At 36.4% G+C, this 12,446-nt stretch overlaps 1 protein-coding gene across 1 annotated transcript in view; it reads right to left on the reverse strand.

Moving 5' to 3' along the window:
- Positions 1-12,446, reverse strand: part of dnah7 (dynein, axonemal, heavy chain 7) — a 269,206-nt gene that overhangs the window by 178,512 nt on the left and 78,248 nt on the right. Inside the window, exons 26-29 of the mRNA XM_059966905.1 lie at positions 7,596-7,723; positions 5,897-6,109; positions 5,671-5,769; positions 2,377-2,625 (exon numbers count right to left, since the gene is read on the reverse strand). Of these exons, the coding sequence (XP_059822888.1) occupies positions 2,377-2,625; positions 5,671-5,769; positions 5,897-6,109; positions 7,596-7,723 (689 nt within the window). The remainder of the gene's footprint in view (positions 1-2,376; positions 2,626-5,670; positions 5,770-5,896; positions 6,110-7,595; positions 7,724-12,446) is intronic.

Consider the following 12,446-nt stretch of genomic DNA (forward strand, 5'->3'; position numbering starts at 1 on the left):
ATTTGATTAAATCAATCCTTGGCCTTCTTTGTTCCAAATAAAGCAAAATTAACCCTCTCTCATTAAGAATAATATTCTCCCTCATAGTAACTTCCAAATATCACCATTGTATCCTCTCTTCACAGTCATGCTTCCCAAAAATGTAACAACAGGAAATATGCAATGCGGTGTAACAAATAAACCTGTATTTGCCATGAGATCCCTGCTGTTAGATTGTGCACCTTGGCAATAGAGGGAAGCATTTGGTATGTTTCCTTAACCATTTACCAAGGTACTTCAAGAATATGTTAAAATGCTTTACAACATACCTCACTCTCTCATCACCTGCTGAAACAGTATCTGATCACTTACTGAACATTTCTTTGCCATATTTTCCTTTTCTAAATGCATCACTCTTTTCTGGATTGAATTCTATTTGCCATATCTGCCTCAGTCCAATTGATAACTTCCTATAACTTTCTTCTTCTGTAATAACCATATGAACAATTTTAGTACTTCTGTCTCCAATATTTATGTCCATGCCATTAATAGATTCCATAAATAGAAAGGGATCTAGCTTCAAGCCTTATAAAACCTCAATGCAAAGAGCCTCCTTGTCACTAAATACTTGTTGATTTTGTTATCATCTGAGCTGATTTTGATGACTTTGCCACTTTCCTTTAATTCTATTTTATTTTATTTTTCTGAGCATTCTTCTATGTGAGATCTCATCAAGTGTTTTCCTAAAGTTCACAGCAACAAGATGAAACGTGCTGCCTTTACTGATCATTATGTTAATTCCACTACAAATTCAAATGCATCAGGCATTACATTGATTTACCCACCACTAATGTTGGGGTACCTAACTTGTAAATACTTAATGCATTTTTTCTTACACTGAATCGTTCCAGTCTATAGCACCATATCTATAGCCAAAGATGATTGGAAATGATGGTCTCAGTCTGTTCTTTCTTTGTTTCTCTTAACAGCATAGAATTCACTTTATCCGTTTACTTAGGAAGCCAAATTAATGAATACAACAATCAATGGTTTCCTTGGACTGAACTACAATGTATTGTTCCTCTATTTTAAGAAGTTGATAAGGTTTGCATTATGCCATCCCATTTGCTTGATGCTAATATTCTTAACAAAATATTACGACTCTGCTCCATCAATCATCATAGCAATATCCCTATATTCCTTGATTCTCTTACTATCCAGGTATGTATAGATTTCTGTTCCAAATAAACTAAGTAAGTAATCCTACACAGCCCTTTGGGACAGAATTTCAAAGATTCCCCACCATCTATCAGTCCAAGATGACATTTCCCTTACTCTGAGATTCTAAGAACCTAAGGCTTGGTTCTAGATTCCTCCCTGATTCTATGCTACCAAGCCCCTAAGGAATCTTCTAAGTCTCAATGAGATAACTTTTCATTCTTTATAACTCTAGAGAATATAAGCACAGTCTGCACAATTTTTCCTTCAATGGAAAACTTATCATCTCAGGAATCAGACCAGTCAATCATTGTTGTTCTTTTTTCTATGACAACTTTTTTTTTGATGTTAGATGAGGAGAACAAAACTGAGTATTTCAAGTCTCACTAAGGTCCTATATAACTGCAGTAAGAACTCCCAAATCTTGTATTAAAGTCCCTTTCTAATAAAAGCCAAAATACAATTTAAGCTTCTAAATGATAGTTACTATAAATGTTATATTTCAGTGACTTGCGCACAAGGACATCTAAGTTCCATTGAACCTCAACAATTCCCAGTCTGTCATTATTATAAAAAAAACTCTGCTTTCATATTTTGTTTATTAAGGTGCATAACCTCACCTTATTCCCACTTCATTCCATCTGCCACTTATTCACCCATGCACTTAGTTTGCCTATAATCTTTTGAAGTCTCTTTAAATACTCCTTACTGTTCTCAATTCTACCTAATTTTATCAAATTCATTTGTCAATGCTTAAACTTCTAAGTTAATGGATACTGTCATTCTAATTTCTTTTTATGTGTTATATAAAGTCAAACATATAAAATAAGATAATTGATAGATAAGTTGGACAGATGAAAGCCTAGAAATTCATCCCTGTCCATTATACTTAGACATGTTATGCTCTCTCTGAAATTAATTAAACTAATTAATCTCCAAAGCAAAGCACAATATGCTGACACATCTAAAAAGTGCACTTAACATTTCTGACTGGGGATGTTCTAGTCAAAATGTCGCTTCTTAATAATGTCTTTTTATTTACAATGTACGAGTTTATTTATGAAACTGAGAAGTTAAATTGACCATTGGTCTGCCCAAAGATTCCAATTTATGCCCAGAACAGTCTGATGGTAGAATAATTGAAGATTCAGCAGATGATGATTTTGTTTTTATCTCTACCTTCTCACAAATATCGTGTAAAGCAGCTGCCAGAACTCTGTATGCTGATGTTTTTCCACCAAATGGCTCTCCAACAATCATAAAGCCATGACGCACAATCATCATTTCATAGATTTGTAAGATCTTCTGTGAGAAGAAGTCAGTCATTTGTAGATTCATGCGTTCACAATTCTCTTTGATTGCTTCCAGCAAGATACGATAGTCAGGTTTTGGCAATTTTATTCCGGGAAACAAATCTGAAGTGATTCCCTGATAAAATTAAAAAAATGCTCAAGGTGTCTATTACTCAAGGAACAGCCAAAACATCAAAATATGTAGTACAATGACAAACTATTAATCTTTAATCTGAGTGAATGTTAAGGCTTCAATAGTTATAAAAATAATTTTAATTGACTTCAAAATGCGATGAAATATGATTTAATTCAAACCGTTGCCTCAAACATGCCTACAGGAGACCAATAGTCAACGGAGTAAATTGCTTTCATAAGTTCAGTTCCCAGGGTGCATGATATTGGCAATCTTATTCAGGAGAAACAGAACTATAATACTTCCATTCATTCAAAGACAGCTGCAATACATAAAACACACAGGGATACAAATGTGTAGTTTCAACTAATATTTAGACAGTGCCCTTCATGGAAGAAGTTTTCATTTAAAAAGAAACCTTGGTGGTCATTAAACACCAAATCAAAATCTTAGACACAGGTACTAAAATAAGAAAAATGGTTATATTCCATCAAAATAGTTTAAAGGTAGTTAGAAGCTCAGAAGGATAACATGCAGTATGACTTACAGAAGGACTTGGCCTTCGATATAAGGTGTCAGCAAACAAGTAATACTGCAGAATCAGAATGTAAATTGAGTGCTGAAGAGCATAACTAGATAAGGATGAGTATTCATGTGCATTTATTATAAAATGCATATTTTAGTAAATATGAATAACAGTGCATGAAAGCAGAGCATGCAGCGCACAAGGTTTGTAAAGAATGGATGTGTACAAGCTGGCAAGAAAAGCATCAGAACTACTGAACCCTGAGTAAAAATGTGAAACAGGGTTAGCAGAAGAACAATGACAAACAGCAACTAGTTGCTGAAAATAGAAGTTCAAAGGAGGATGTAGTATGGTCATAGACTTGAAGACGTAAAAGGTATCAGTGAGCAGTTATTATTATTCAACTGACCAGAGTGATGAGTGATATGACCAGGCAAAACAGAGACCAGAAAACCATGAATAAATAGAAGTTGAATGGAAACTGGAAAAGCAAGTTTTGAAAACAGACCAAAGTTCAAAGTAAATTTATTATCAAAGTCAATAAATGTCACCATCCACAACTCTGAGATTCATTTTCCTGAGGGCATACACAGTAAATCCAAGAAACACAATATGGCGCTCAACACAATGGACAAACAACCCAATGTGCAAAGGAAAATAAACTGTGCAAATACAAAAAAGAAAAATAATAATAATAAATAAATAAACAATAAATATTGAGAACATGAGATGAAGAGTTCTTAAATGTCAGTCCATAGGTTGTGGGAATAGTTCAGTGATAAGGTGAGTTGAAGTTCAATGAAGTTATTCCCTCTGGTTCAAGAGCCCTATAGTTGAGGGGTAATATCTGTTCTTGAACCTGATGGTACTGAAACCATGTAATGAACCATGTATGGAAAGAAAACTGAGTCAGCTTGTAAACAAGTGAGCAAGATGGGAAAAACAGTAAATTTGGAGTATGAAGCTTGCTAATAATAATAAGATAATGTTGATTTAGATAAAGGTAAGTTACAAAGAAGTTCTAGTGGTAGACAGGCAATTAAACAGAGTAGGATTTAAGACAGTAACAGTGGTAGAAGAGAAATAAAATTATGATTCATGCAGAAGATCACACAATGTATAGCATGCAACTGATAAATAAGAGGGGAACTAAGAAAGCAAACTACAAATATTCCAAAAGTGATAGGATAAAGATAGGGACATAAATAGTTTGTTGGGAGGTAGTTGCATGTGAGCAAGAAAGGGCATTTGGGGTTGTTATTGTTGTTGTTGTTGGTCCTTTGGAATCGAAGACGACCACGACTTCTATCAGATGGAGGGTTTGTGACTGTGGGTCCGGAGGTGACTGGTGAGGCCAATCCGGGCTCAACATTTGAGGTGATAAGGTGGGCACAGGCAAAGTTAGCTGAAGAACAATGATGAACAACAATTAGTTGCTAATAATTGAAGTTCAAAGGAGGATATGATATGGTCATTGAGTGCAGTTAAGTTGAAGACACAAAAGGCAACAGTGAGCAGTTATTACCTAACTGACCCGAGTGATGAGTGATCTGATCAGGCAAAACAGAGACCAGAAAACCATGAATAAGAACTGATAATAGTCCAGAGAATTTTGAGAGAAACAACTGATTTGAAATAAAGTGGTAATATGAGGAGCCAAAAGACCTTCTTTATACTGAAATAAAATACTTCAAATTGCATTCTGTTCTTGGAATCAGAGGTTTTTCATAGCTTGGTGCCAGAGCTGGAAAAACACATCTTGCACCAACAAAACAGACTCAAATCCTATTTACAATTTATTGAGAGAAAGAAGTATTTGATTTCCACTAAAGTCTTAGAGCATGTAGTCAGTAAAGTTAATTAACCACAAGTAAGTGGTCTTTCAAAAGAATCGTCCTTAAATACAGGTAGTAGATGTCAAATAAACAGAAACACGGTTAACATCAGCAGAGTGAAAAGGAGTTCAATCTTTGCTTATTCTTCAGAACTAAAGAGCTGCTGCAAACAAAACACTTGTCATTTCCAAAAAAACTTACAGAAAAGTTTACTCTTTTCAAATTTTGTAACTGAAAATATAAACCTTAAGTACGTCAAATAATTCAAATAGATTTCAATTAAATACCTCTGAGAATATGCAGTATCATGATACAGATTTTTTAAATAATCTTTTTTCCAACATAATTTCTTTTTAGTTTTCCACCACCCTTCAATAACCTTATTTCCTGTAAAAATTGAATATTCATCTTTGTATCACAGTAACATTCCCAAAATATCCTGTAGTATAATCAACTGAACTGTACACAGTTCTTCAGAGGCACTCAAACTAATGACCCACGAGCTCAAGAGTTTTCCAGGTAATATGTTCTAATCACTTTTAAACATGCACTTGTTTAATCACAGATCGAATGCACTGTTGATAAATTAATTGTAATTATATTTTGATAAGCTATTAAACAGTGTTAATTTAACCGTAATGGAAATCAAAATTAAAAAAAAATGCAGAGAAGGTAAGGTGATTTTACCTCAAAGAGTGGCAAATCATGAGATAAGAATTTGGGGAGGTTAACATCAATAATCGATCGTAGGAGTAAAATCTCTTCATTTTCTGTTGGGTACTTAAGCTAAAAGGAACAAAAAATACCATCATTCATTTATTTTCAAATCACATTTCATTATATATGTAGCACAATCAACTTCCATTAGAAAAAAAGTCATTTTAGACTAACTATGCATCATATACTATATTACCTTAATATTTCCTGCAGCAGTTAAGACGGATTTCACTGCACGCATACCGTAATCATAATGATGCTGTGATGATAATTGCTCTGAACAAAGTCGATAGGTGGCTACAATTTTAACCGATAGTGGTCGAGCGTTGACAAAACCACAAGAGTACAGTACAATCTCTGCAATCATGGCATAGTCTGGTACCATCATAGCCACTGTTCTAAAGAGAGCCTGCAATATCACAATAACAAAAAAACAGATATATTAAAAATAAACTTATGTTCACAGTTTTAACACCAGGAAAGATTCCCAAGGATGCTGGCTCAGCTTCTGACTCCAGGTTACAATAGTAATATGCAACCAAAAGAATCAGGAAGTGAACAGAAAGCATTTTTTTTTCTGTGAGCTAAAATTCTATGAGTAGTTCTATGGAAATTCTAACATTAGGGAGACTTAAATCCTCCAGGTGAGGTCTAGAAATGTCTTCTTTGTTCTCCCCAAAAACAGAAGAAATTCTCACTGCACTGTCTTTTATATACAGTACCTGTAGAACTGCACTGTTTTTGCAGCTCAGATAAGACTAAGTTCACAGCTAGCACCCTTTGGCATAATTGAGTTTCAAATAGCACACGTAAATAAATGTCCCATTAACTGCTAATAAGAACTGCTTCTCTTTACTTGAAGGGGCAGGTTAAAACAAATCATTAAATCTAGCTAAGAACTCACATTCAATTTAGATAAAAAATGAGCCCAATAAATAAAAGCTAAAATCTTATTTGTTATTATTTATCAACTGAATTTTATTTAAATATTCTATTCTCTAACAGCAAAATATCATTTTTCTCAAAAATTAAATTGAATTGGATGGCATGCAGTTTCAAACTCTTAGGAGTGCACATCTTGGACAGCCTATCATGGTCCCACAACACATTCTCCACAGTCAAGAAAGCTCACCAATACCTCTACTTTTTGAGAAAGCTGAAGAGAACTGGAGTATGAACATCCATACAGATTGCCAATGGAGAGCATCCTAATATGCTACATCATTTGGGGTATGGAAGTAGTGTTGTGGCAGACAGGAGCGCTTCAGAATGGGTTGTTAAAATTACCCAACATATCATTGGTATCAGCCTAACCACCAACAAGGACGTAAATAAAGAAAGGTGCCAAAAAAGCCCAGAAATATCATGAAGGATCTCATCCACCCTGCTCTCGAACTGCTTGACTCACTCCCATCACGGGAGAGGCCACACAGCATCCATGCTAAGACTAACAGACTCAAAAACAATTACTTCCCCCTAGCTATTGTCCACCGATTAACCCCACTCACTCCCCACCACCATTATTTTTCATTTCCTGTCAGAGTCACCTTACATATACTCCTGTACCTCATGTATTTTTATATACATACAATCACTCTGTGTATATATGTCAATCATTTGTATTTATATTTATCATGCTCTTTATGCTTATTGTGTTCATTTATATGCTGCATATAACATTTCATTCTCCTTTACACTTGTGTACTGAGAATGACTGTAAACAATCTTGAATCTTGAAGCCTATCTCAATTCTTTATCTATGTATCTAATTGCAGCTAAGTACTTTAAGATATTATGGATGACCAATTGATGCTTAAATATTAATCATATGACAAACAATAACATTCATATAATTGTCATCTGATTCATATATTGCAAGGAATCAGGAATATTACCTTAAGGTTGTCTGGTAACTCTGAACGACCAGCATAACCTGGATTCATAGTGATGAAGACAGCACAGGTTGGGTTAAGTTTCAGTTCTGTTCCTTCAAACACCAGTGTAGTTGAACCAGCTCCAATCCCTGCAGCAAAGCAACAGAAAAATCAATATATAAACAAAACAAGTAATGATGATATCATGTGTGTGTGTCTGTGTGTCTGTCCATTTTGTCTGTGCATCTGAGTATGTGTATGCGTGTCTTTATGAAATTGCCTCTGTGATCATAAATATCAAATTAATGTATGTTTAATCTGATAGCCCAAAATTGTGTGTTAAAATAGCAATGAAACTTATTGTGAACAGACACCACAGGAATTTCAAACCAGGCAAAGGAGCACAATTAAACACAACACTAAAAAGATGCAGTCCACTGATGTTGCTCCACTATCAACTATGTAGAATACAGTATCGTGCTGTAGAGTTTCTCATTGAAATATATTAAACTAGTGAAGCTGTGCATTAAGCTGCATGACCTTCCCTTTTTGCACAGCAAGTATTAAGTGATCATACAACAGAGGTCAAGTTATTTTTTTATTAAATAATCTTTTAAAACCATAACAAGTGTTATTTAATGCCTATCTGCTTATTGTCAAACTCTTTAAATTGTAAGTGCAAGTTCTCATTTCCAGATTTTATTCATTGCATGTGATCTACATAAAGAATTCCTACTTTCTTCTCTCATAACTCATTGTTCTTTCCTTTTTGTGTTTATCTCTTTCTGTACCTGCTTTGACCTCAGTCATCCATTCCAAATCATACACCATTCTTTTTTTTTCACTTATTCATTTATGAGATGTGGGCATCATCAGGTAAGCCAGAATTTACTTACAGTGCTGTTAGAGGGAGGAATTCCATGATTTTGACCCAGCAACAATGAAGGAATGGCAACATGTTTCCAAGTCAGGAAGGTGAGTAACTTGGAGGGGGAGTTACAAGTTATGGTGTTCTCAGGTATCTGCTGTTTTCACCCTTCTAGGTGGTAGTGGTCGTGGGTCTGGAAGGTGCTGCCTTAGGAACTTTGGTGTGTTGTTGCAGTGCATCTTGCAAATAGTACATACTGCTACAATTGTTCTTTGATGGTGAAAGGAGTGGATGCTTATGGAAGGGTACCAATCAAGTGGGCTGCCTCGTACTGGATGGTGTCAAGCTTCTTGAGCATTGATGGAGCTGCACTCATCCAGGCGAGTGGAGTGTATTCCATTACAGTCCTGACCTGAGCCTTGTAGATGGTGGGCAGGCTTTGGGGAGTCAGGAAGTGAGATACATACCGCAGGATTCCTCACCTTTGACCTGCTCTGGTGGCCATGGTGTTTATATGGCTAGACCAATTCAGTTTCTTGTCAGGATGTTGATAGTAGGGGATTCAGTGATAGTGATGCCACTGAATGTCAAGGGACGATGGTTACAGCCTCTCCCTGTTGAGAGCCTCAACATCCTCTACCCTACCCTCAGTCTCTCTCATCACCTTGTCAAAAAACTGAATCAAGTTGGTAAAGCCGTGCTGGCTCTCCTTAATTTGGCCATGGTCATATTGCTCATATATCCTATCCTTAAGAATTTTCTCCACCAATTTCCCTACAACTGACATGAAACTCACTGGTCTATAGTTCCCAGGATTTTCCCTTGTTCCCTTCTTAAATAAAGGTACTAGCATTAGCCACTCGACTGTCCCCAGGATCTCGCCTGTGGCTAGAGAAGAGAAAAGATACTGGTCAAGGACCCAGCAATTTCATCACTTGCATCCTTCAATAGTCTGGGGTAAATCCCTTCAAGCCCTAGGTCCTTATCTGATGCACCATCAATAACTCACTCTGAGACGTAAAGGCGAGATATCGGCTTTTATTGACTGGAAGAAGGAACAAACAGTGGTTGACCACCATACTACATCCTGGAGACAGAGAGGCCGGGCTCAGACCTCAATTGCCTTTATACAGTGGTCTGTGGGAGGAGCCACACGAGCAGTCAGCAGGGGGCGTGTCCAGACAGGTATATTTAGTTCACCACATTATCCACCTTAATACTCATGAGGAGGCTCAACATTTCCACTTCCTTGACCTCTAAACGTCCTAACATATTTATACACTCAGCACTGATCTCCTGGTCCTCCATGTCCTTTCCTTGGTAAATACTGAAGTACTCATTAAGTATCTCATTTATATTCTCTGCATTCAAGCAATTATTCCCCTCTTAGTCCTTGAATGGTCCCACCCTCCCCCTAGTTATCCTCTTTCTCTTGATGTACATATAAAATGCCTTGGGATTCACCATAATCCTACTTACCAAGGGATTTTTATGGCCCTTCCTGGCCTTCCTAATTCCCTTCTTTAGGCTTCTTTATAATCCTCATGTCCTAACTTTTGAAGCTTTACATTTTTTTCTTGACTGTATTCATATCAAAGGTTCTCAAATCTTTCCATCCCCGTCCTAACTTTTAACAGAAACATACTGTTCCTCTGCTATGTTCAGTTGATCCTTGAACACCCTCCAATTGTTTGATGTGCACTTGCCAGAGAAAATGTGTTTCCAATTAACTCTTCTTAGTTCCTGCCTAATGCCCTCGTAATTTGTCCTACTTCAACTTACTCCCACAAGGATCATACCTATCCTTATCTAATGCTATCCTGAAAATTAAGTAGTTGTGGTCACTGTTCCGTAACTGTTCATCCACTTGAAGGTCAGTCACCTGGCCTGGCTCATTACCCAACAAGTCCAGTAGGGCTTGCTGGACCGTCCACATGGTCATTTAAGAAACCCTCACAGACAACATCTTTTCACAAATAAAACCTAAATGATTGGCTGCACAAATCATTAAATATTGTTATCACAGAGGTAAATAAAATCAAGTCCCCTGCTCTTAAGTCTCAACCATTTTGAGAACTTTGTATTGAGAACGATGTTTGAATGCTTGTTGCTGCACACAGAAGTCAAATGGCTTTCAAAAGGAAGCTGCCTGAAATACTTCTATGAGCTTTTTGAAATTATGATAAAATTATTTGAAGACTCAAATGCTTCATTCAGTAAAACAACTCAAAAATAATAGGAATGGCATTGCTAATTTGTCAGAATTATTTGCAAAGTTTCATGAAATCAATCTTCATTTGCAAAGAAATGATATGAATCTTATCAAAGTCAAATCAGACATATCCACATTTCTTTCCAAATAAACCCTATTTAAGTGAAACATTGTTCATCATGACTTTTTCCAATTTCCCAGCCTCTCTGTGTTGCAAGAGGAAGAAAGAATACCAGATAATAATCTTCAAGAATACTGTGCATACCTGGGTGAGTTGCAGAAAGACATGTCAGAGAGATTTCAGGATCTTCTCTTGATCCAAATTTCACATTGGGTAATAAATCTATTTCAGAACACTTATAATGGGAGATTTACAGCAAAGGTGGAGGAAGAATTGATTTCACTACAGAATGAACCTGAGCTGAAGCTAAGGTTCAAAAATATCATATCAAGACTTTTGGTTGCAGAATTTCTGAATGCTATCCTGGACTGCTGAAAAAGGTCCAGATGTTCCTTATTGCATTTCCAACATTATATTTAGTGGAATGCAGTTTCAGTGCAGTCACCCAACTTTTTTCAAAGCAATGAAACAGACTGCAAATTACTAACCGTGGGGATCTGGGATCCCCAAGCGACATTCAGCCTGATGTTGAGAAGCTGATATCACTGCACCAAGCCCATCCTCTCACTGAAATTTGAAAAAGTAAATAGTGAATAGTTGGACTACTAATGTACACTGTAAAATTGTTGAAGAATATTGATCTTACTTAAATTAAAGAAATATTTTTATTTGTAGCTATGAAAAGACATGAACACTTTTCCAATTAATTGTCACTGCTTTGTATTTGCAGTTCCTATTTTCTTTGACTGTACATCATAAATCAAAATTCTTTATGGTTATCATGTAAATGCCAAGAAAGGGAAAGGAGGGTGCTGAAGATGTGGTCTGGGAGCTGATGGGGCGTGGGGGGTAAAACACAAAACAATTTGAGAATCACTGGTACAACCCAATGTGGAATTGCTAACAACCCTCAAATTCCTTCATAAAGCTCTCAAGTGTTGTATTCACATTTCATTCAGAAGGTGTAAATAAAACTATATTTTAGGAAGTGAATCATCCATCCTTCCACTCCTTGACAGCCTTTCCTAGTCGCCCATGGGAGGAGAGCTATCAAATTACTATGCCTAACAAGATGGCCCAAACATAACTGTAAGCATTTTCCACCTGCATGGCAGTAATCATGGTGAGTGCACTTCTCTGATTTCAGATTGGTGGGAATCCAAATCCAGAGCTAGCTTATCTGTTGCAAGGAAACAAGCTATTGTCAAGTACCACTAGCAGGCACAACTAATGATAGAAATGGTAAACCTTAAACCTACCCCATTCTCCTTTAAGACCTGTTAAAATATTGGACTTTAGAAATACTGTAGTGAAGTAATAATCAAGGCCATTCTTTTCACAGCCGTCTTATGCAACACTATTGCCATTTCAATAACAATCAAACAGTTGACTGAATGCTTCAATTCAAATCTGATTCCCATGGCACAGGCATTTTAGGTTTATGGCTATTGTTGAGAGTCTGCAAGTCAGAGACTTTCAGGCATCTGCAGTCAAATGTCAGAAGTCCTGAACTCACCTAACAGTAATTGATACCATACATTTCAATAGGATTTGCTGTTAAATGGATGGAGGTCCATCTTGTCATAGATTCACAGAATCATGGAGTGATAGAAAAGTACAGAACAGAATCAGGCCATTCAGCCCATCTAGTCTGTGCCAACCCACTTAAAC

This window comes from Hypanus sabinus, chromosome 4 (assembly GCF_030144855.1).
Source record: "Hypanus sabinus isolate sHypSab1 chromosome 4, sHypSab1.hap1, whole genome shotgun sequence".
Lineage (NCBI taxonomy): Eukaryota > Metazoa > Chordata > Chondrichthyes > Myliobatiformes > Dasyatidae > Hypanus > Hypanus sabinus.